Source organism: Thamnophis sirtalis, unplaced genomic scaffold (assembly GCF_051295495.1).
Source record: "Thamnophis sirtalis isolate CommonGarterSnake01/CBP01778 unplaced genomic scaffold, rThaSir2_p1.2 scaffold_14, whole genome shotgun sequence".
Taxonomy (NCBI): domain Eukaryota; kingdom Metazoa; phylum Chordata; class Lepidosauria; order Squamata; family Natricidae; genus Thamnophis; species Thamnophis sirtalis.
This window is the reverse complement of record NW_028261394.1, coordinates 5,548,249-5,573,529: the sequence shown is the minus strand read 5'-3', so window position 1 is coordinate 5,573,529 and position 25,281 is coordinate 5,548,249. Positions and strand designations below refer to the sequence as shown.

Genomic DNA, 25,281 nt, shown 5'->3' with positions numbered 1-25,281 from the left:
AATAAAATACGGGGCTTGGATGGTTTAAAAGGGATCAAGATTAGGCAGCAAGAATATAGAGTCCGCGCTTTTGCGGATGATTTGGTCATAATATTGGAACAACCGCAGGAATCCAGTAGGGTTTTAATGAATACGATTAATCAATATGGTCAAGTGTCTGGCTTTAAAATAAACTTAGGAAAAACCAAAACATTAGCTATAAATATGAATATTAAACAAAAGGAAGAATTAGGAGTGATGCTAGGATGTGAGGTAGTTAAAAAAGTCAAATATCTTGGAGTTAACATTTTAACTTCAAATGGGAAGTTATATAAGCATAATTATGAACCACTTTGGCATAGCATACAGACAGAGATGAAAAAATGGGAGAAATTGCACTTATCTTTGCTGGGCAGGATAGCGGCAGTGAAAATGAACATTTTACCAAAATTTTTATTTCTTTTCCAAATGTTACCTATACTTAAAAAAGATGCGAACCTTTTAGAATGGCAGAAGGGTATCAACAAATTTGTGTGGGCAGGAAAGAAGCCGAGGGTAAAGATGAAAATAATGCAAGATGTACGTGAGAGAGGAGGACTGAAACTACCTAATTTAAAACTATATTATGATGCAGTGGTATTATCTGTAATTAGTGATTGGATTCATTTAACCAATGATAGAATATTGAACATTGAGGGACACGATCTGGTATTTGGTTGGCACGCTTACCTGTTATTCAACAAAAAATTGGATAAGAACTTTAAAAGTCATATTTTAAGAAATGCTTTATTGCGGGTTTGGAAGAAATACCAATATAAATTAAATGACAAGATACCCATGTGGGCAATTCCTAGACATGCAATTGAAAATATGAATACAGCACAAAAACAGGACAGATTTACTTACAGACAGCTTCTTACCTCGGAAAGGGGGGTATTACAATTAAAATCTTTAGAGGTATTAAAAGAGGAGAAGGTAATTCAAACATGGTTCCAGTATGGGCAATTACAGGCTAGGTGGAAAATAGATCAAAAAATTGGTTTTATTCAAGTTGAGGATAATCTGTTTAAACAAATAAGAGATCAAAGCTTAATGCATATAAAGAGGATATATAATGTATTAATACAGATGGATTCGGAAACAGAATTAGTTAAAGATTGTATGATAAAATGGGCTCAAAATATTGAGGAACCAATAATGTTGGATACATGGGAAAGAATCTGGGTAAGAAATGTGAAATTTACACAAGCTCAAAATCTGAGAGAAAATTTTTACAAGATGTTCTATAGATGGCATTTAGATCCTAAAAAGTTGGCTTCTATGTATCCGAATGTACAGCCTAAATGTTGGAGATGTGGTTCTCTCGATGCTACATATTATCATATATGGTGGACCTGCCAAAAGGTTAAAGCATTTTGGATAAAAATATGGTGGGTCATGCAAAATGTTTTTAAAAGAAGGATAAAGTTTAGTCCTCAGTTATTTTTACTAGGTATATGTACTGACTTTACAGTGGTAGAGACCAATTTGACTCTGCACCTGATAACTGCAGCAAGACTGTTGGTGGCGCAATATTGGAAGAAGGAAGACTTGCCTACAATTCAAGAATGGACATTGAAAGTAACAAACTTAGCTGAAATGGCTAAAATATCGGCATATCTCAAAGATCATTCAAATGAGAGATATAAACGAGACTGGAAAAAATGGATTGACTATATACAAAATAAATACGGGACTAAGAAATTCCAGTTAGCCTATGCTTAAGATCAGAAATGATTTAAATTGTTTAAAGTTAGTTCAGTAAGAAGAAGCTAAGGTCAATCTAGAATGTTATTAATTTCTTTATTTCTTTTTTCTCAATAGATTTTAGACTGTGTTAGTTAAAATTCTATACCGTGTACGGGTTCTGGGAAGTCGGGGGGGGGGAAGGAGGAGGGGAGGTGGGGGGGTGGAGGGAGGGAGGGGTATACACACAAAAAAAAATTGTACTTCAATGTTTTAATGATTGACAAATGATGACATATTTGTGTTTTTTTTTTTAAAGAAAAATAAAGAAATTATTCACACAAACACACTGATTATTAATATGGTTATTCTTACTAAAAACTAAGTGCGGAACAGCATAGAAGACAACAACTTACAATAAAGTAAAAGACACGTTACCAATCAGGTAAGCATTTTCCGATAGAAAGAAGAGACAAACACGAACCTGTGACTTGCTTGCAACGTAACCAGTGTTGAGCTCAAACGAAGTTAGAACTTGACAAATTAAGTTCAGGTTAAAATTAAGCAATGCGTAACGCACAAACCAAGCAACAAAACACAGGGCCCCATCCAGAAACTAGAATATCCCCCGTCAAAGGAACCCTTGTAAAGCGTTTCCATGACTACTATCAAGTTGAGATAGAAAAAAGGGAGGAAAGGGAGGAGAATTCCATGCATACCTCTGGCCAGAGTCAGGTCTCATATTCCTACAGCTGGTGTGTGAAATGCGCATGTTCCTAGCCTGCCGTAGCACCTTGTTGGTGGATGTGATTTATGACACAGACAGAAGGGAGGGGATACAGGGGTGAACAGTTCAAACGCAATTAAGCGGAAATCAGTTTCGGCTCCACAGAAGAACATGCCAAAACGTTGATCCTAATAAATGAATGGATTTCTTTTGAACTTTGTCTCGAGGCTCGTAAATTAATTAGGTCATCCTTTGGAAACTACACACCTTAGCATTATACAAGTAGTCTTCAACTTATGGCCACAGTTGAGCCCAAAATATCTCTCTGTTGCTAAATGAGACATTTGTGAAGCGAGTATTGCCCCATTTTATGACTTTCCTTGCTAAGTGAATCGCCACAGTTCTTAAAAGTAGTAACCTGATGGTTTAAACCAGTGTTTCTCAACCTTGGCGACTTTAGGTCCTGTGGACTTCAACTCCCAGAATACCCCAGACAGTGCTGGCTGGGGGATTCTGGGAGTTGAAGTCCACAGGACTTAAAAGTCGCCAAAGTTGAGAAACACTGGTTTAAGTGAATCTGGTTTCCCCATTGGCTTGGCTTGTCAGAAGGTCGCAAAAGGGGAGTCACATGACTCCGGGACATTGCAACCGTCATGAATGTGAGTCAGTTGTCAAGCATCCGAATGTAAATCACATGACTGTGGGGGAATGCTGCAACATTTGTAAGTGTGAAAAAACGGTCATAAGTCACTTTTTTCAGTGCCGTTGTAACTTTGAACAATCACTAAATGAACCGTTGCAAGTCGAGGACTAACTGTATCAGTATGTTAATACGTACATATTAACACATATTTTGCATTTCATTGTCATACGCCGGGGAAATCAGGAGATTCAGGCAGTTCAAACGCGTGTAAAGATTTATTGAAAACTGAAGCTTTGGGAAAGAATCTGGGCAACTAACAGTCAAGGGAAATGAGCGGGAGATAAGAAAGGCATTCAAGGTGGACTGGATTCGTGACTTATGACGTATTTGACTCATCCCTCGAGCTCAGCCTGGTCATCTCCTACAACCCTAAGTTCAATCATTGACATGAGAGTTAGAAAGGCTCCTATTTGAAATACAGGACAGCTGCTGCGAATCAGTGCCAACCATAGAGGTGATAACGGAGAGAGAGAGAGACCCTGCTTTAAAAAAAGCGTAAGGTCTTTGTAGAACAATTTCAACCTGCTCACAAAAGGCCCCTAATTCAAATCTTGGTATCTCCAGTTAGGGTTGGCCTAGGTCAGTGATGGCGAAAAGGGTCACGTGGAAATGTTGCTCGCACATGCACTCATTGGGGCCGCGCTCTGGAAAAAGCTGAACTCTGGGTTCTAGTGCGCATGCGCGCCGGATAATCAGCTGGCGATGGGCATGTGCAGGCCGGTTTTCAGCACGGCTGTGCATTCGCACGGATCGTGCTCTGGGAAAAAACGGACCTGCACGCACACCCAGTTTTCGGCACTGCCGCGCACACGAAGGACAGCAGATCGTCGCGCATACGTGTGACACCGGAAACCCGGAAGATAAACAGGCAAGGCTGCGCATGCCAGGCGACACCACTTTGGACACATGTGCCATAGCTTCGCTATCATGGGCCAAGGTCCCGCCACCAACCTTAAAAAAAAAAAAACCAGCTCCCATACTTGAATGATGCTCTAACTCTCTAGGAAGCAGCTTCTAAAGATCAGAAAGCCGTCTCTTCTTTTTTCCCCCCCTTTGTTCACAAAAAATAAATAAATCCAAGCATCCCAGCTCCCCCCTTGTTTGAGAACCCCGCTTACCTTTTCCAGCTTCTCAAAATGTTCCCGCAAGAACTTCATCGGACGGTCGGGTTTAGCGATGCAGAGATTCACGATGCACTCTTTCAGGGCCTGTTGGATGTTGTGCTTTTGAACATACAGCTCGCATCCTTTCAAGCTCTCCTCGTCTTCTGCTCCGTTGCAGGAGGAGGAGGAGGAAGCAGCAGCCGCCATCTTGGTGAGGGGCCAACGGATGACAGCCCTGGGTGAGAAGGAGGAGGAGGTGGGATGTGAGAGGAGGGATGACATCCATCTTCAAATGCTTCCTGGAGAAGGAGGACGTCTCCTCCGACAGGAAAAGCCAACTTTCCCCCCCCCCACCCGTTCCCAGCTCTTTGAAAATGTCTGGAGCGCATCATGCGTGGTATTCTCTGAAGCGCTGAGCACCAGCCAATGCTCCACCGTTTACAAATCCCTTTATTCGAGAAAGGGGAAAGGAGAGGGAGAAATGGAGGGGATGTAAGAGTAGGGGAGAAGGTGGGAAAGAGAAGAAGAGGGGAAGAGTGGGCGAGAGGAAGGGGAAGTAAAGAAGGGAAAGGAGAGGAGGGCAGAAGAAAGGAGAGAAGGAGAGAAGATGGGAGGGAAGGAAGGAAGAAGAAGTGGGGTTGTTGCAAAATAAGATGGGTGCATAGGATGGTAGAAAAGCAATCTCGGTTGTAATTGTAACTTGGGGGGGGGAGGAAAGATTGTTATAAATGTTAAAAGATAACGCACATTATTAATAATAGTGATGAGATTGTATATTTGTGAATGTATGTATGAGAAATAAAAATAAAAAAACTTTTAAAAAACCCCCAAATCTCTTTATTCGAGATTTATTTTTTTAAAAAACCCACGTTTTCTCCAAGCTTCTCTCATTCCTGCAGCCTGGGAACCCCAAACCGCAAAGCTTTGCGGGCATCCATCCTTCCCGCGAGGCAGATTTTGCAGATTTAACAAGTGGGGAATAGAAGAATACACGGGCTCGTAGACGTTGTGTTTTTGTTTTTCACCTTCCGAGGCCGCAAAATCTACCCCTGGGGTTCAAACGGGCTGCATGGCCATCACATCCTTAACCACTGATGAGCATCCTTCTGTATCAGTTGGTGGGCAGCCTTGTTCTAGCAAACATGGTTATTTCATAACTCATGGGAAGAAAGCTTCCTCATCTCCCTCACTGGAGCCAGCGAGCTGATTTTCTCACATGAGTTTCTTATCAGTGCTTTCTATTATTATTTTTTTGCGATGTTTTGGATGGCAGGTTCAACCGCAACAGAAAGGTTTTATGATATCCTCTGGAATTTGCAAGAAAGGGAAAGCAGAGGTCCTCGTATCTCCTTACTACATCTACATATCAACAGACCCCTCCCATCCTACACATCTACAGACCCCTACATCCTGGACATAAATGGTTTCAAGTTCTGCCCTCAAAGCGATGCTATAGGGCACTGCACACCAGAACAACTAGACCCGAATGCCATCACTCTGCTAAACAAATAATTCCCTCAACACTGTCAATAATTTACTAAGCCTGTATTACTATTCTTCTTCTCTTTCTTCCTAGTGTCTATCTCTCCCCACTTATGACTATAACCATGTTGCTTGTATCTTTCCGTTATATTGTTTTAATTTGTTTCCTAATATGATTTGATAGCTTATTAGTAACCTATGACTATCACTAAGTTGCATCTTATGGTTCTTGATGAATGTATTTTATTTTTCTTTATGTACACTGAGAGTTTATGCACCAAAGACAAATTCCTTGTGTGTCCAATCACACTTGGCCAATAAAGAATTCTATTCTATTCTATTTTCTATTCTATTCTATTTTCTATTCTATTTTCTATTCCAATTCTATTCTATTTTATATTTTTTTCTATTCTCTTCTATCTCTTCTACATTCTCTTTTATTCTCTCTTCTATATTATCTCTTCTCTTCTTATTCCATTATTCTATTCTATTCCATTCCATTCTATTCTATATTCTATTCCAATTCTATATTCTATTCCAATTCTATTCTATTTTATATTTTCTTTTATTCTATTCTATTCTCTCTTCTATATTCTCTCTTCTTATTCCATTATTCTATTCTATTCCATTCTATTCTATTTTCTATTCTATTCTATATTGTATTCCAATTCTATATTCTATTCCAATTCTATTCTATTTTATATTTTCTTCTATTCTCTTCTATTCTCTCTTCTATATTCTATTCTCTTCTATTCTCTCTTCTCTTCTTATTCCATTATTCTATTCTATTCCATTCCATTCTATTCTATATTCTATTCCAATTCTATATTCTATTCCAATTCTATTCTATTTTATATTTTCTTCTATTCTCTTCTATTCTCTATTCTCTTCTTATTCCATTATTCTATTCTATTCCATTCCATTCTATTCTATATTCTATTCCAATTCTATATTCTATTCCAATTCTATTCTATTTTATATTTTCTTCTATTCTCTTCTATTCTCTCTTCTATATTCTCTTCTCTTCTATTCTCTCTTCTCTTCTTATTCCATTATTCTATTCTATTCTATTCCATTCCATTCTATTCTATATTCTATTCCAATTCTATATTCTATTCCAATTCTATTCTATTTTATATTTTCTTCTATTCTCTTCTATTCTCTATTCTCTTCTATTTCTATATTCTCTCTTCTCTTCTTATTCCATTATTCCATTCTATTCCATTCCATTCTATTCTATATTCTATTCCAATTCTATATTCTATTCTATTCTATATTCTATTCCAATTCTATTCTATTTTATATTTTCTTCTATTCTCTTCTATAGTCTCTCTTCTCTTCTTATTCCATTATTCTATTCTATTCCATTCTATTTTCTATTCTATTCTATATTCTATTCCAATTCTATATTCTATTCTATTCTATATTCTATTCCAATTCTATTCTATTTTATATTTTCTTCTATTCTCTTCTATATTCTCTCTTTTATTCTTATTCCATTATTCTATTCCATTCCATTCCATTCTATTCCAACATCATTCATTCATGGATTTGGAGTCCAAGATTGCAAAGGCTTTTGGCTCTCACAGGGACCCCTATCTCAAAGAAGCTCTCTTTTTGGAAGGTGGTCAGGGCTCTTAAAAGCCACCAAATACATCTTCCTCAGTCAGAGAATAATAGCGTATGCCTTCCACCGAACCTTCGAAGGCAGAATCGGAAATAAGATTTTCGATTCACTCCTTCCTTTTCTTTGTATGTGTGTGTGTGTGTCGGGGGGGGGGGGAGTGTTTTAAAATAAACGAACAAAAAGTAAGCACCTTTTTTCTTAGAAAAGCATCCTGGGATGGTCCAGCCGGATTCTTATGATGTTATTTTGAAACGGTGGGGTAAGAAAATGGCCCCCACCCCCACTCCTCCAGCAAGCTTGCTTCTCTCCCTGGTTAACTGCATGGAAAGGGAACCCCACCCCACCCCCACCCCGTAAACCTTTGGTCTTTTGCCTCCATCCGCAATAGCTCTTTTTGTGCAGAATTAAATCTCAGCTATTGTTGCTGGGAGAAAGAGGGAATGAGGATGGAGAGAGAAGAAGAGAGAGAGAGACAAAGAGCATGCAAATATACACAAAGGAGAGGGTTGGTGTGGGGGGGGGGCAGGCTTGGATGGACAGGGAGTATATAAATACCTGATGTTTGGCTCAGCGACCAGCTTCTTCCAGCTCCCCCGTTATTCGCAGTAGAAATCTCTTTTAGCTGCTAGGTCGCTTGAGGTGGGGGGTATATTTCCCCTCTCCCCACAATGTTCTGGGTATCTTCTTAGGGGTGGTGGTGAAAAAAATCCCCAGGTAAAAGACAATGGAGCCAGGCAGTCACCCCCGTCCTTAGATGATCTCACTGTCTATTTTTCCCCTCAACTCCCCCTCTGAATATGTCTTTCCCTCCCCCCCCACTTCTTTTGCACATAAAGCGTTAAAAAAAAATCTCTTGACTCCAACATCCATTCCTTGCGCAGCAAGTTACCCCCGTCATAGCAAGCTCAGCCTCTTTTCTTTTCTTTTTTTTTCCTGCAGGGAAAAAAATAAACTCCAGCTGGAAAGGAACCAGCTCTAAGCTCCCTTGGATGAGATCCCAGTGGGGGGATTCCCAACTGGGAGAAAATCGCATCCTTTGAGAAGGTGGAAATAGAAGAGCAGAGAATAGAATAGAATAGAATAGAATAAGGAATAGAATAGAATATGGAATAGGATAGGAGAGAATAGAATAGAATAAGGAATAGGATAGAAATGAATAAAATAGAATAGAGCAGTGTTTTTCAACCACTGTGCCGCGGCACACTAGTGTGCCGTGACATAGTGTAAGGTGTGCCGTGGGAAAATTACTTTATATATAGTCAATATAGGCACAGAGTTAATTTTTTTTAACATTTTCTAATGGTGGTGTGCCTCGTGATTTTTTTCATGAAAAAAGTGTGCCTTTGCACAAAAAAGGTTGAAAAACACTGGAATAGAGAATAGAATAGAGAATAGAATAGAGAATAGAATAAAGAATAGAATAGAGAATAGAATAGAGAATAGAATAGAGAATAGAATAGAGAATAGAATAGAGAATAGAATAGAGAATAGAATAGAGAATAGAATAGAGAATAGAATAAGGAATAGAATAGAATAAGGAATAGGATAGAAATGAATAAAATAGGAGTAGGGAAGAGATAAGGGAAAGAAGAAGGGGATGGAGACTAGGAAGGAAGGAAGTAGAGAAGGAAGGGAAAGAAAGAGAAAACAAGGTGGTGTCTTAGCAGGTGCGAAGGATGGTAAACAAAGCATTCTAAACTATACCTTATAACCTTCCAAATGGGATAATAATAATATAAGAATGGCAAAGAAAAAGAATAATTATGTGAATGTATATCTACAATCTGTATGTAAGAGAACAAATGACAGTAAAAATATATAGCATAATATAGGTAAATAATATCTGGTCATAAGTAGCTAAGTTTAAATAATTAAAGAAATGTACATACAAATGGATAACGAATAAGGAGATTATGAATGAAAGATAGAAATGTATAGTAGGGAAAACACTAACTGCAAAGAAACCGATTCGGAACTGCTGTATGACATACGATGGAACTTATTGTTCCTATGTTGTTTCTAAGTTATGTGTTTGTTTTTGTTGATGTGTTTATGTGTTTAAAATAAAAAATATATCTCAAAAAAACTAGAAATGAATAAAATAGAATAGAGAATAGAATAGAGACTAGAATAAGGAATAGAATAGAATAGAATTCTTTATTGCCCAAGTGTGATTGGACACACAAGGAATTTGTCTTTGGTTCAGATGCTCTCAGTGTCCATAAAAAGAGAAGACACATTCGTCAAGAATCATAAGGTACAACACTTATTGATAGTCATAGGGAACAAATAAGAAATCAGGAAACAAATAATATCTATATAAATCGTAAGGATACAAGCAACAAAGTTATAGTCCTGCTGTTATGAGTAACTCAAGGTAAACCGCTCCAAACTCGATTGCAGAAAATACGACTTCAGCAATGCCTGGAATGCTCTACCCCTTGTTACATCCTCAAACCCCCCCATAAATTTAATCTTAAACCGTCTACCTTGGACCTCACCCCATTCCTAAGAAGTCCGTAAAGGGGGCATGCATAAGCGCACAAGTGTGCCTACCGTCCCTGTCCTACTATCCCCATTTATTTGGATTCATTTCTTTCATTGATATCCATATTTATATTTATACCTGCTATCTTGTACATAAGGGAGGCGGTGGCTCAGCGGCTAAGATGCTGAGCTTGTCGATCAGAAAGGTCGGCGGTTCGAATCCCTAGCGCCGCCTAACGGAGTGAGCTCCCATGACTTGTCCCAGCTTCTGCCAACCTAGCAATTCGAAAGCATCTAAAAATGGAAGTAGAAAAATAGGGGCCACCTTTGGTGGGAAGGGAACAGTGTTTCGTGTGCCTTCAGCATTGTTGAGTCATGCCGGCCAGATGACCACGGAGACGTCTTCGGACAGCGCTGGCTCTTTGGCTTTGAAACAGAGATGAGCACCGCCCCCTAGAGTCAGGAACGACTAGCACATATGTGCGAAGGAAACCTTTACCGTTTATCCTGTACATGCTTGACAAACTAAGTAAATAAAATAAAGAAATAAATTTCATTGTAAACATGTGCCTTGACAATAAAGATTGATTTGATTTGGTCACTAAATAAACTTCTATAATTCCAGGTCGACCTATACAGAAACGTTTATTCTCCTCGCGAAGGGTTTCTCAACCTTGGCCACTTGACGATGTCCGGACTTCAACTCCCACAATTCCCCAGCCAGCTGGGCGTTGAAGTCCAGACATCGTCAAGTGGCCAAGGTTGAGAAACAGTCCTAGAGAATGCTGGGAGTTGAAGTCTCTCTCTCTCCCCTCTCTCTCTCTCTCCCTCCCCACTCAGGAAGCCCGAGGCAGAACTTGGCGCGGCCTTCCGGCGCGGCCGTCAAGCGCGGGGCCCGTCAAGCGCGTCGCCTGTCGCAAAAAAACAAACAAACCCGCCGCGCGGGCCCTTAGCAACGGCCCGGCGGCCTAGCAACGCGTGCTTTCCCCTCAGCATGGCCGGCTCGGGCGGAAAGGCCCGCGGCGCTTCGTCGGCCGAACTCGGCCAGGCGGTGTCGCGGCAGCTGCCCGGGCTGCAGGAAGAGTCGCGGTCGGCGCGGCTGCGGGCGCTGGGCGCGCTGCGGGCCTTGCTGGCGGAAGGGCCTCCGCCGGCGGTGCGCGAGGTCTTCGGGCCGGCGCTGCTGCGGCCGCTGACGCGCTGCCTGGCGGGCGACCCTGCCGAACGGTGCCGCGAGCTGGCGCTGGAGCTGCTCCGGGTGGGCCTGGCCCAGGGCGCCCACCCGAGCGAGGCGCTGCCCGTGCTGATGCCGGCGCTGGCCCAGCGGCTCGCTCTGCCCCAGGGCCCCAGCGAGGCCTGCGAGGAGCTCCGCCTCGGCCTCCTGCAGCTGCTCACCGAGCTCCTCCGCCGCTGCGACCGGAGCGCCCTGGCGCCCTTCCTACCCGAGGCGGTGGGCGTCCTCCGGGCCGCCCTGCTCGACCCCTTCCCGCCCGCCAAGCGGGAGGGATGCCAGGCGGCCTCCGCAGCCGCCGCTGCCCTGCCAGGTGGGCCGCCCCCGCCCCACGCGGTTCTCGCACCTGGGGCCCGGCAGGGGAGGGTGGGAACGGGAACGCCCGGCTGACAGGAGAAGGGGAGGGAGAGGGCGGCCTTTCTGGGGAGGTTAGGATTCTGAGGGGCTTTTCGTCCCGACGTCAACGTGTATGTGTGTTGTGGGGAGAGGTTGCGTGAGAGAGAATTTATATTTTATACATATAGTGTATGTGTGTATGTCGATGGATGGATGGATAGATAGATCGAAGATGAAAGAGAGAGAGAGAGAGAGAGGATGGATGGATATACCATACATAGATACTATAGATGGATGGATGGATGGATGGTAGATATGGATGGATCGATGGATCGATAGATACAGTAGATAGATGATAGAGAGAGAGAGAGAGAGAATGATAGATAGATAGATAGATGATAGATAGATAGATAGATAGATAGATAGATAGATACTGTAAGATATACATAGATAGATACATAGATGATAGATAAGGATGATAGATAGATAGATAGATAGATAGATAGATAGATAGATAGATAGATAGATACTGTAGATAGATACTGTAGATAGATACTGTACATAGATGATCGATAAATACTGTAGATAGATAGATAGATAGATAGATAGATAGATAGATAGATAGATACTGTAGATAGATAGATGATAGATAGATAGATGATAGATGATAGATAGATAGATAGATAGATAGATAGATAGATAGATAGATAGATAGATAGATAGATGATACTGTAGATAGATGATAGATAAATACTGTAGATGGATGGATGGATGGATGGATGGATGGATGGATGGATGGATGGATAGATAGATACTGTAAGATATACATAGATAGATACATAGATGATAGATAAGGATGATAGATAGATAGATAGATAGATAGATAGATAGATAGATAGATACTGTAGATGATAGATAGATGATAGATAGATAGATAGATAGATAGATAGATACTGTAGATAGATACTGTAGATAGATACTGTAGATAGATACATAGATAGATGATAGATAAGGATGGATAGATAGATACTTTAGATAGATGATAGATAGATACAATAGATAGATAGATAGATACTGTAGATAGATAGATAGATACTGTAGATAGATACTGTAGATAGACAGACAGACAGACAGATAGATAGAAGATACTATAGATAGATAGATGATAGATAGATAGATAGATAGATACTGTAGAGATAGATAGATAGATAGATGATAGATAGATAGATAGATAGATAGATAGATAGATAGATAGATAGATAGATAGATAGATATCATAGATGGATGGATAGCTAGACTATACAGTGCGTACATACATACATATATAGACAGACAGATATGCATGCAGGCCACCCAGAGTTGCCCTGTGTAAAGGGCAATTCAATGACAGGCATACCTGACTGACTATAGATCAGGGGTGGCTAACCCTGGCGACTTTTAAGACTTGTGGGCTTCATTTCCCAGAGCTCTTTGGTTGGCTAGGGAATAATGGGAATTGAAATCATACCAGTCTTCAAAGATGCCTAGGTAGGTAAGTAAATAGGTAGGTGGGAGGGTGGATGAGAGATAGGTAGATAGATAGATAGATGACAGACGGATGTAGACAGAGATAGGGAGGTAGATAATTTTTACATATATTGGCCCATAAAAAGTATTGTATGTATAGGTCAATTAGTTTATTAAATTCATATGCCACCCTCTCGCTGTTGAGCAAGTGTATGTGTATGTATGTGTGTGTGTAAAATGTATCACATTTATATTTGTATGCATTCACATACCACATGTACCACACAGTATATATCAACCCACATGCACATAATACATATATGGAACCATATATATAATAATGTAGGTATGGATCATTATATGTAATGTGCTGTTGGAAGAAGATTGCAGTACGTTGCAAGTGTGCCCCATCTGGGGAAACATTTAGCAGATTTACAGCAGTTTAAAGTCAGCCTTGTTTTATGTCTTTGGTATCAGCCTCGGGTCAGTTAAGAACCAAGCACTGCCTGGCTAAGAACAAAGCCTAAAGTGGGCTCTTCTCTACCATTTCCAGTCGCTAAATAAAACCTTTCCGCCTTCCAGATCATTTTCACCTGCAGTCGGAAAGCTTGATCAGTCCCTTAATGCAGGCCATTTCCCACCAGCACTACAAGGTCCGCGTTGCTGTCATTCATGCCACAGGGTCCGTGATCCAATTCGGCAACGTCAAATCGCTGGATGATGTGCTTTCCCACCTCGCCCAGCGATGTTTTGATGACATCCCACAGGTAACATTTGGCCAGGGGTTAAATTCATTACTTTTTGTAAAGCTCAAGTTTCTTCCTGCAAAAAGCATTCGATTTGGATGGAATTGCAAAATGCATGATACGGATTCCCTCCCTCCTCCCCACCCCCCACCCGATCTTTCATTCAGGTCAGAGAGGCTGTTATCAGCGTAGTTGGTGAATGGCTGTTGCACCTGCGGGATCGCTATTCCTATTTCCATAAATTGATCCCTCTCTTACTCAGTGGCCTGACTGATGAAATGCATGAGAATAAGTAAGTCAAATGCAGACTGTCTTATCTTACACTAGCAGAGCGGTTGTCTACGGTCAGTGAGGTCACAAGTGCCAAGCGCAATTGGGCCGTTGAATTTCCACCTCTTTTTAAAATGTGTCACGTTGCACACTTGTAAAAGAAAAACAACAACATTGGCTTGCCCTGTTGTATCTGCAAAGATTCCTGTATATCAGCTGTTTTCTGGATGTCTTGGATAGCAACTTCCAGAATTCTTAGCATGAACAGACTGTCTGATATTATGTGTGTGAAATTAAACTTGTATGCAGATGTTAGAGCTCTAACGTTGAGCAAAGAATAAATATCTTTCGGCCTAGTCCACCTAACATCGACAAAAGGAAACATTGCCATACCAAACTTCCATACCATCAAAAACCCTGTGCAATTGTGAAGTATTCTTATATACATGTAGCCTTTGACTTAAGGCTAAGCTGGAGAATTCTGGGAGTTGAAGTCCACAAGTCTTAAAAGTTGCCAAGTTTGGGAACCACTGACTTAAAAGAACAATTGGGACCAGCTTTATTCAGAAATCTCCTCCAAAGGTTATTTTTTTTTAAAAAAATGTAACAGGTATAGTTTCTTATGCAACTATATATTGCATAGAATTGACAACATTTGTAATTATTTTGCTTTGTGTTTAGGGAGCTGGCGTTAACCTACTGGAAGAAAGTGGGGTTGCAGTGGGAAAAAGAAAATGAAGACGATATTAAGGATAAACTGGATTTTTATGCTGAGCCTTCTTATTATCCACCAGGACGTGAGTACAGTGTAAAATGCTCATAGACTATTTTTTGCAAATTACTTCCCCAAGGTTTTAATGTATAACTTTAAAAAATAAGGTATAAGGAATACTTTCAAGAGAAAATATAAATTAAGATACAAATAGAAGGACTTTGGGGGTTTCTTATTCCATTCCCAAATGAACAATGGTTTCCTTAAGATAGGCCTGTCTGTTTGCACACGTTCAATCTAAAATCTGCCCAGTTGAGCAGGCTTTTTCATGTCATGCACTTTCTTAAATATTGTAATTGCCCCAACTCCTAACCAGAAGTCCCACAGATTACTGGCAGGTTGATCAACAGATTAACATTTTTGCCGTTGTTAAGGAACAAGCCCTGTTATAACCTACTACTTTTCAATCTGTTTATTATTTACGCTGGGATTTGTCTGATTTAGAAGTGTTGTGACATTTTTAGATTGCATCTCCACTAACAAAAGTTAACAGATAATTGTGTGACATTTTAGAATTTTGACCTAGTAAATTTTCACTCCCTTCCCTTAATTTTTTTTTAGATTGTTCTGGTTCTCTATGTTAAACTTCAAGATGTGGCAGATAAGCCTTCCATGGTGGGCAGCTTTTTTGGCAAATGTGCCAGAGTTCAAGACTAAACGTGAAATAATATTGCTTTCATGGTCATTTCAATATATGAGCATGTTTTATATATGTATTTATGTATGTATATGTATATATATAAAACATATAATATATATATATATATATATATATATATATATATATATATATATATATATATATATATATATATATATATATATATATATATATATATATATATATATATATATATATATATATATATATATATGTTCATTGAGAAGCTGAATCCCAACACGGGACAATATTGTTGCCTTCCACTTTCAAGATCTTTTAAGTTCAATTTGTATTTCTGCTGCTGTTAGTGTCCTCACACCTTCCTCCCAGGATGAGTTGGAAAACGAACAATTCTTTTATCTTTAAGTAGCTGGAGAAAGACAGAGGCCTCTAAGGAAGGCTGGGGGAATTAGGCTTCCATTTCACATATCTTCTCATGCAACCAGAAGATGGCCAAAATTGAATGCGAGAATGTGTTTGTGTTCACTTAAGAGTCTCATTTATGGCTTTGAAGTTCAGAAATGAAGCATACAATCTGCTGCTTGAAAGCAACAGGTTTATCCATATTAAAAAGATACCATTCGTTTTCCATCCAGCTGCTCAATTCTGACCAGCTCAAGGTTGACTCAGCCTTCCGTCCTTCTGAGATGGGTAAAATGAGGACCCAGATTGTTAGGGGCAAGAGGCTGACTCTGTAAACAGCTCAAATAGGGCTGTAAAGCACTGTGTATAAGTCTAAGTGCTATTGCTATTTTACTTGTTTCCAAAATCACAGAAGGTCAGATGCCACTTAACTTGCCTGTTAATGTCGTTTGGGCTAATTTCTCCGCCCTTTGATTTCACCTAGATTTCCAAAATTTGTCCGTAAATTACATATTTTTTAATAAACCAGCTGTTTATTTAATGGTTTGGGAAAGAGCGAACTCTTTTTACCTCTAAAAAACACACCTGTCTGTTTCCCTCCCTGTCCTGGCTTTTCCACCGAGGATTCTCTTTCACCCCAGTCTCCTCCTAGCTGCAAGCTAATGAACCTGACACTTCTCCCTTTTTGTTCTTTGATCTCTGTTTGACAGAGATTGCAGGTCAGTGGGAGAAGGAGAGAAAGAGCTCAAAGCCATCCTAACAATAGACTGACTTTCTATAGAAAGTCAGAAAAAAAGGGGAGGGAGGGGAAATCACCGCCTCGGGCTGTGGGTGCAGACAAGTTAAGGAAAGGTGGAGAGAGAGAGAGAGAGAGAAGCTTTTGACAGCAGTGAGATACATGCGATGAAATAGCTGCATTTGCGCATTAGGAATGAAGGGAACTGTTGAAAAGGGCCAGTCAAAATTGTTTGGAGGGGGGATGCGGGGGGGGGGGCAGAACAGCGCCTCTGGTCAAAAAGGACGCCATTCTCATCTTCATCTTCTCAGCGAGATTTTTTGTCTTTGACCTCTTTGTTGCCGGCTGTCAGTTTCTATAATCCCAAGGCTTTTCTTCCATGACAAAGAAGTCATACCTCAGAGCACCTTTGAAGGTTCTTTCCTTTAAGTAGGTGCTTCACAAACACTCCTGCATTTTTTGCCCTTCGCATCCTGTCTTTAACTTTTGCTTTGTGTTAGCCACACAAGCAGAGAGCCACAGGCGAGACCCCGAGATGCTCCAAGCCTTTGCCCACCCACCCACCCACCCCGCTCCCTACCCATCTTAGGTCATCTTCTTTCTTCAAGCAACATTATTTTTACCAAAAAAAACACCGCTAGTAAGTGTGTTTTCACTTCCCAAAGGTGTATCTTTCACACATCGCCATAGTCGTGTGTGTCTGTGTGTGAGAGAGGGAGACACACACACAGATACTCTCCAGAGTGGTAGGGAACAGTAGCACCAAATGAAAATGTGAGGGAAACAGAACATGAAAACCAAACTAAAAAGACAGCAAAAACTTCCATTGTAGTAATCAATGTGTTGTGTAATAGTTTTCTATCTATTTCATCCTTGGGTCAATAAAAACAAGACAAAAAAAAAAAACCTTTGAGAAAATGGCGTCTACATTTTAGGGTGAATTTTGGAGGCAGGTATTTGCTAGCGCGGAATATCTTAGTGGTGGAATTCAGCCAGTTTGGGAGAACCAGTTGTTAACCTTCTGAGCAGTTTGATGAACTGGTTGTTGGAAGAAATCATTAGGGCAGAGAACCAGTTGTTAAATTATTTGAATCCCACCACGAGGGATATCCCCAAGCCTTCGTACTGGTCACCCAGGAATCGTTTTCCGATTTCAAATTGAGAATATTAGAAGAGCTTGAGACATTTTTTGCTGCCTCTCTCCCTGAATTCTTTCCTTCTTTCTTTTTCATCTAGTAACTCGTCCAGATCTGGGATGTCGAGAGCTGGTAACCAGAAACATCTTCAAAATACTTCCCGGCCTCTGCCACGACATCACCGACTGGGTTGCAGGCACCCGAGTAAAGGCATCCCAGCTCCTGTTTATATTGTTACAGCACGCGGAGGACCATATCACACAACACATGGAACTCCTCCTGCGGACCTTGTACCGCGTGTGCTCCGATGAAGAAAGCAGCGTGGTTAGCAACGTAAGTGTGCTCCTTTCCAAACTCTGCTGGGGGAAGGAAGTTCTGCTACCCTCAAATTGACAGAGATTTGATCCAGCGAGAATATTTGGTTTGGTGGTTAAGGCACCAGGCGAGAAACCAGGAGACTGTGAGTTCTAGTCACAGGCATGGAAACCGGCTGGGTGACTTTGGGCCAGCCACCAGGAGACAGAGTTCTAGTCCTGTCTTAGGTATGAAATCCAGCTGGGTGGCTTTGGGCCAATCAGTAGGAGATGGTGAGTTCTAGTCCTGTCTTAAGCATGAAAGGCAGCTGGGTGACTTTGGGGCTGGTCACCAGGAGGCAGTAAGTTCTAGTCCTACATTAGGCATGAAAGCCGGCTTGGTGACTTTGGGCTCGTCACCAGGAGATGGGGAATTCTACTCCTGCCTTATGCATGAAAACTAGACTTTGGTGAGTTCTAATTCCGCCTTAGGTATAAAAGCCAGCTTGGTGACTTGGGGCCAATCGCCAGCCACTCTCTCTCAGCCTAATCCACCCACTGTCACTGGGCAGAATATAGGCAGATTTCCCAAGTAACCAGCCCAACATATTACACTGATTATAGTACCTATTGTGATTTGTCTTGAGCTGTGATTATTAATTTTATTTCAATATGCACAGAAGTGGGATGAAAAAGATGTGGAATTGACTTTTTTCCCTGAAAGTTTTCAGAGAATTTTTTTCCCCCGTGTCACAGTATCAGGCATCTCATGATTGATAATAAAATCTTCTGGGCCCCAAATCCCATGTCACCTTCCCCCCCATCCTCCACCTCCTACTTTTAGAATGTATAGGAGCTGACCCACAAGGCCGTTAATTTTGTTAATCAACCTATCCGGGTCAAAGCCTACGAGAAACTTTATACGGTACCATTAAGCAAAGTATATTTCTGTTTGATTACTGTACCGATCAGTGATGAGATTGTACAAATTGTGCTTCACCTGCGCTGCTGGCCAAGGTGGAGTATTAAGAGCCTTTCAGAAATCATAAGCAGGAGATTAAAATGTAAAAAACGCCTTTGGGGGATAAATTCCATTTGCAAGTTATGCGCAGTTCACAACCTTTCTAGTTAATTTCACCATATTATCTCTTTCTCCTTCTCTGCCTGTAATCCTCCCACAGTAATAAGGTATGCTGGCAAGAGCTCTGATGAAGATTCAAAATCTGGAGGCTTATGTGCTCCCAGCTTGCTGGTTCCCTTGTCTGGAAGGAACACGAGTTCCTTTTGTGGTTTACAAAGAAACGGAGCAAGCAAAATACAGTTTTCCCCAGATGTTGTTATCTATCAGCGGGATTATATCACTGGGGGCCATTCTTGGTGGCATCTCTTGAACCTTTGCAATTAGGAAGAGGCCAAAGTTTAAAGTGTTGAGTTCTAGATTCCCGTGTTTGTTTAACCCCTAAGCATCTCCAGGTAGGGACTCCAGGCAGTCCTTGACTTGCGACCACAATGGAGCTCCAAATTACTGTCGCTAAGTGAGACAGTTGTCAAATGAGTTTTCCCCCATTTTAGGGCCTTTCTTGCCACCGTTGTTAAGCGGATCACTGCAGTTGGTAACACGGTTCTTCTTAAGTTACCTCTTCAGTTAGTCACACTAACTTCACACTTAGTTGTGAAGTGAATCGGGCTTCCCCCATTGACTTTGCTTGTTAAATGGTCGCAAAAGGGGATCACGTGACACCCCCACCCCCAGGACACTGCGACCGTCATAAGCATGAGTCAGTTGCCAAGTGTCTGATCCCCATGATCATGTGACCACGGGAATGCTGCAACGATCCTATGAAAAACAATCGTAAGTCATTTTTGTAACCTCAAACAGTCACTAAATGAACCATAGTATACCGAGGATGACCTGTAGTGTGTGTTTTTTTAAACAAAAAAAACACCTTTCTGAATCCTCGGAGAATCTTCCAGGTCAGTGAGAAAAGGCTGAAATGGGCTCCCTATTCAACAACGTCAACGTCAACTTTTCCTATAACGATAGGCTTAACTGTGAGATGTGGCCAGGATTATTGATGAATAAATCTTGGCTTCTATCTTAGGGTTCTTAAGATGCCCGTTCTTTGGGATCCCTCTTAACAGCCAAGAAGGAAGTGACCTCTATTGTTCAACCGGGGGGGGCTCTCGAAATATCCAGCCCCTCGGAAATTGTGACTGTTGTATATTTTAATGTGTTGTTTGTGTATTATCCCCCTCCCTTGTTTTATTGTAAGCCACCCGGAGTCCTTTGGGAGTGGGCGGCATACAAATCAATAAAACTCTAAACTCTAACCTTAGGCTGCTCTCCCCCACCCCCATTCCCATTCCTCTTTCTCTCTGAAAGGAAAACAAATAAGGCATATTTCCCCACCACCCACAATTTAGAGAGCCCATAACCCATCATCTTAAGCACGAGTGTCAAACTCAAGGCCCGCGGGGCAGATCCGGCCCACGTGGTGCTTAACACCTCGCCTGCGGGGCCGGCTTGGAAATAGCAAAGGACCAGCCCGAGGTGCATCAGCCAAAATGGGCCTCCTGGACGGCCTCCTGCAGCACTCTGACAGCCAAACTGAAGTGCGGGGGATTGCGCACGGTCTCTCCATTTTGGCCAGCAGGGCGCTGCAGGAGCCGTCAGTCCTGTCTTCCCCGCTCCCCCCCAGCCAGGCTTCGGAGGCAAAATACATGGCTGATCGGGCCCTTGAAAAAAATCCAGTTTGACTCCCCTGATCATAAGGTAGAATCTTGGCTTTGTTCCTTCGAAGCTGGCAGAGGAAGTGCTGTGTGAAAGGGATACTGTAAATCTCGGGGGGGTATTTGGTATTTTTTGGGGGGGTATTTATTATACATTTATAGGCCGCCCTTTTCCCTGAGGGGATTCAGGGCGGCTTACAATAAAAGGGGAAAGGGAGTGTAGGACAAATACAAAAAGAAATGTGAACGAGAATAAATTAAACAGTAAAACACAACATTCACTCGACATTCGGGAGGGGCGAAAGTAAAAACTTATCCCCAGGCCTGACGGGCTAGCCAGTTCTTGAGGGCTGTGCGGAAGGCCTGGACGGTGGTGAGGGTACGGATCTCCACGGGGAGATTATTCCATAGCGTCGGAGCCGCAACAGAGAAGGCTCTCCTCCGAGTAGTCGCCAGTCAGCACTGACTGGCGGATGGAATACGGAGGAGGCCTACTCTATGCGATCTGATGGGACGCAGGGAGGTAATTGGCAGGAGGCGGTCTCTCAAATAGCCAGATCCACTACCATGGAGCGCTTTATGGGTGGTGAGTAGGACCTTGAAGTGCACGGGGGGGGGGGGGACTCTATCTAAGAGGGACTGAGAGCTTCCGTTCATTTGAGGGGGAAGCTGGAGAGGTTGTGCTGAAAGAAGGCGCAGGAGTGCTTATTTTGGGCTGGTTTGCTACACCTGAGTGAAATGTACATAATCGTGAATGAGGGATGGAGCCGAAGGCCTGCGAGGCAATTCCTGAAGCATGAGAAAAGGAAGAAAGCAGTTGTCATCCTCCATTCTTCATTTTTTTAAAAAAAAATAAAAGCGGGGGAGGGGAGCTCCGTTGAGTTCATTTGGCCTTTAGCATCTTACAACCAGTTTCTCTTATGTGTGAATTTTTTTTTTTTAAAACAGTGTTTGAAAGCAACCCAGCTGATTGGCGCTTTTGTCAGCCCAGATATCTCGCTGAAATTAATCCTGTCCGATCTTGAAAGGGCACCGATGGCGTCTCACCTCGCTATCCTGGCGGCGGTTATCCGGGGATCTCCCCGCAAAGTCTTGCAACCTCACCTGGTGTCCCTTGGCAACGCGCTCTGCAACCCTCAGGTCAGCCAGCGGACCGAAGAGGTGAGGAGAACCCCCAACTCAACCCCCTGATCGAAGCAGGCATGGGCATCTTTTCAATCCGTAGACGAGTCTTTTCTGCAAAGTTTATCGTCTTTGGCTTCGGGCGCACGTCCAATCCAAGGGCATCGTGCAAGATCCGATCTGGGTTGGTCACCGGGACGAGGGGGTTTTACTCTTCCGAGCTTTTGGACTCTTGCTCATTTCCAGTACAGAGACATTCCCTGAAGATGGGCTCCAGCACGAGTCCGGGAGCTGTAAGCCTCTCATCCTGGTGGCTGACCCAGATTGGATCTTGCAACATTATCCTAAGACATGTATATGTATTTGCCTTCATTCACAAGGTATTCAGGTTCAAAGGAACTTTTCCTCCTCAGATGACAGAGTTGGAAGGGACCTTGTAGGCCAGGGGTGTCAAACTCATAGTCATAGTCATAGTCACTTTATTTGTATGCCGCCCTTTTCCCTGGGGGGACTCAGGGCGGCTCACAGTTCAAAGGGGAGGGGAAGGACAAACAATTTACAACATAAAAGCACTACATCATTTAAGAACTCAACAGTCATACAATTCGAGTAGGGGTTAGAGTCTTTAACCCCAGGCCAGCCGGGATAGCCAGATTTTAAGCGCGGCGCGGAAGGTCTGGAGGGTGGTGAGGGTCCGGATCTCCACGGGGAGTTCTTTCCAGAGGGTCGGAGCAGCCACCGAGAAGGCTCTCCTCCGGGTAGTTGCCAGTCTACACTGGCTGGCTGATGGAATTTGGAGGAGGCCTAATCGATGCGATCGTATTGGTCTAGTGGAGGTAATTGGCAGTAGGCGGTCTCTCAAGTACCCAGATCCAATACTCAATTTCAATGTGGTTGACCTAGGGAGGGGTGCATGTGGGGTGTGGCCAACTGGGTGGGCATGTCCAACTGGCTGGGCGTAGCCAGCTTGATGCCACTTCCCAAACTGCTGGCATGTTTCCTCTTCACACTCAGTAGACCAGGCCGAAGCCACACTGGCCCCAATGTTTCCTCTTCGCATTCGGTAAACCGGGCCAAAATGACACAGACCGGCCCCTTACATTTTCCAGGATGTCCCCACGGGTCGGGTCCAACCACATTGCGGGCCGAATCTGGCCCACAGGCCTTGTGTTTTGACACCCTTGTGTTAGGTCATCTAGTCCAACCCCCCCACCCAAGTAGGAGACCCTGCCTACACCATTTCCGTGCCACTTGAAGGCGCTGCCAGTTTGAGGTCTGCCTTCCTGAGGCTGAGTTTGGGGGTCAACTCCTCTTAATACATAGTACAGGTAATCCTCGACTTATGACTTGTCAGAAGGTCGCAAAAGGAGAAAATCACGTGGCCCCAGGACACTGCAACCGTGGTAAATATGAGCCAGTTGCCAAGCGTCCGAATTTTGACCACATGACCATGGGGATGCGGCAACTGTCATAAGCGTGAAAAACAGTCATAAGTCACTTTTTTTCAGTGCCGTTGTAACTTCGAGTGGTCACTGAATGAACTGTTGTAAATCGAAGTCTATCTGTAGCACACTCAGAGGTTGACCACTTTTCACGTGACTCCCTCATGGGACTCCCGAATTGTATGAGATGGCCATATCTTGGGAGACGTTACAATCTCATTCCCAAATCTTACAAGGTTTAAAAGATATCATGGGATTTGGTCCATCGAGGTTGACTCAGCCTTCCATCCTTCCGAGGTGGGTAAAATGAGGACCCAGATTGTTGGGGGCAAGAGGTTGACTGTACATCGCTTAGAGAGGGCTGTGAAGTGGTATATAAGTTTGTTATAGCTTGGGAAGGAAGGAAGGAAGGAAGGAAGGAAGGAAGGAAGGAAGGAAGGAAGGAAGGAAGGAAGGAAGGGACTAAGGAAGGCATAGTGGCTCAGTGGTTAGAATGCAGTACTGCAGGCTACTTCTGCTGACTGCCGTCTGCCTGCAGTTTGGCAGTTCCAATCTCACCAGGTTCAAGGTTGACTCAGCCTTCCATCCTTCCGAGGTGGGTGAAATCAGGACCCAGATTGTTGGGGGCAAGAGGTTGACTCTGTACATCGCTTAGAGAGGGCTGTGAAGTGGTATATAAGTTTGTTATAGCTTGGGAAGGAAGGAAGGAAGGAAGGAAGGAAGGAAGGAAGGAAGGAAGGAAGGAAGGAAGGAAGGAAGGAAGGAAGGGACTAAGGAAGGCATGGTGGCTCAGTGGTTAGAATGCAGTACTGCAGGCTACTTCTGCTGGCTGCCGGCTGCCAGCTGCAATTTGGCAGTTCCAATCTCACCAGGCTCAAGGTTGACTCAGCCTTCCATCCTTCCAAGGTGGGTGAAATCAGGACCCAGATTGTTGGGGGCAAGAGGCTGACTCTGTAAACCGCTTAGAGAGGGTTGGAAAGCCTTATGAAGCAGTATAGGTCTAAGGGCTATTGTTCTTCTTTCCTTTCTTCCCTCCTTCCTTCCTTCCTTCCATGGTGCGCAGTGGTTAAAATGCAGTATTGCAGGCTAACTGCCCACTATCAAGAGTTCGATCCTGAGCAGCTCAAAGTCGACTCAGCCTTCCGTCCTTCCGAGGTGGGTAAAACGAGGACCAGATTGTAGGGGGCAAGAGGCTGACTATAGCAATAGCAGTAGACTTATATACCGCTTCATAGGCCTTTCAGGCCTCTCTAAGCAGTTTACAGAGAGTCAGCATATTGCCCCCAACAATCTGGGTCCTCATTTTACCCACCTCGGAAGGATGGAAGGCTGAGTCAACCCTGAGCCGGTGAGATTTGAACCGCTGAACTGCTGATCTAGCAGTAGCCTGCAGTGCTGCATTTAACCACTGCGCCACCTTGGCTCTATAAACCGCTTAGAGAGGGCTGTCAAGCACTGTGAAGCGGTATATAAGTCTAAAGTGTTCTTGCCATTAAAAAATGGTTTTTTAATGTAAAAACTTGTCTCCAGGGAAATTCTGTATAAGTATGACAGGTATTTTCACCTCTGCAGATACATTGTTGATACGTTCCTTTGGAGATGAGAGAGGAAGAGGCAGATAGGTTTTCTCTGCTAAGAACATCCGTGGGAAACAGCCCACACTGGATTGCCTGAGCCAAGGAGAGCAAAAGAGGAAGGGAAATTCCGTTTCCACCTTCTGGGAAGCATGGAATAACGGCTTCTTTTGGTGTTTTGGCAGGTTTTTTATCTGGAGCAGCTGCTTTGCTGCGTGGAAAATCTCGTTGAGCTGTGCCAGGAAGACTGCAAAGAAATAAGCCTCCAGCTCACCAAGGTTTTGGTGACCATCATGGCAATACCAACCGCTGGGCATTTATATGTAAAGGTAACCACCCCAAATGCCATTCCGGCTTAAGGTACTTATTGTTGCAGAATGTGATTCGACATCTGGAACAAGCTCTTACATTCATCTTCACCTTTTCACAATTCCAGAATTAGTTAGCAGAGGCTACTTGAATAAAAAAAAATTAGCCACAGGTATGGAAAGTACAGGATTGCAATGCTTAGTCCAGCTTTGATACCTGGTCCT

At 42.9% G+C, this 25,281-nt stretch overlaps 2 protein-coding genes across 2 annotated transcripts in view; one reads left to right on the top strand and one right to left on the bottom strand.

The window, feature by feature from the left end:
* Positions 1-8,145, bottom strand: part of PRKAR1B (protein kinase cAMP-dependent type I regulatory subunit beta) — a 105,118-nt gene extending 96,973 nt beyond the window's left edge. Inside the window, exons 1-2 of the mRNA XM_087728649.1 lie at positions 7,902-8,145; positions 4,253-4,472 (exon numbers count right to left, since the gene is read on the bottom strand). Of these exons, the coding sequence (XP_087584775.1) occupies positions 4,253-4,444 (192 nt within the window). The 5' untranslated portion in view covers positions 4,445-4,472; positions 7,902-8,145. The remainder of the gene's footprint in view (positions 1-4,252; positions 4,473-7,901) is intronic.
* Positions 8,146-10,812: 2,667 nt separating this feature from the next.
* DNAAF5 (dynein axonemal assembly factor 5) overlaps positions 10,813-25,281 on the top strand; it is a gene marked incomplete in the record, with an annotated part of 21,516 nt that continues 7,047 nt past the window's right edge. Inside the window, 7 exon segments of the mRNA XM_087728665.1 lie at positions 10,813-11,374; positions 13,486-13,670; positions 13,817-13,941; positions 14,601-14,716; positions 17,688-17,920; positions 21,559-21,771; positions 24,934-25,077. Of these exon segments, the coding sequence (XP_087584791.1) occupies positions 10,828-11,374; positions 13,486-13,670; positions 13,817-13,941; positions 14,601-14,716; positions 17,688-17,920; positions 21,559-21,771; positions 24,934-25,077 (1,563 nt within the window).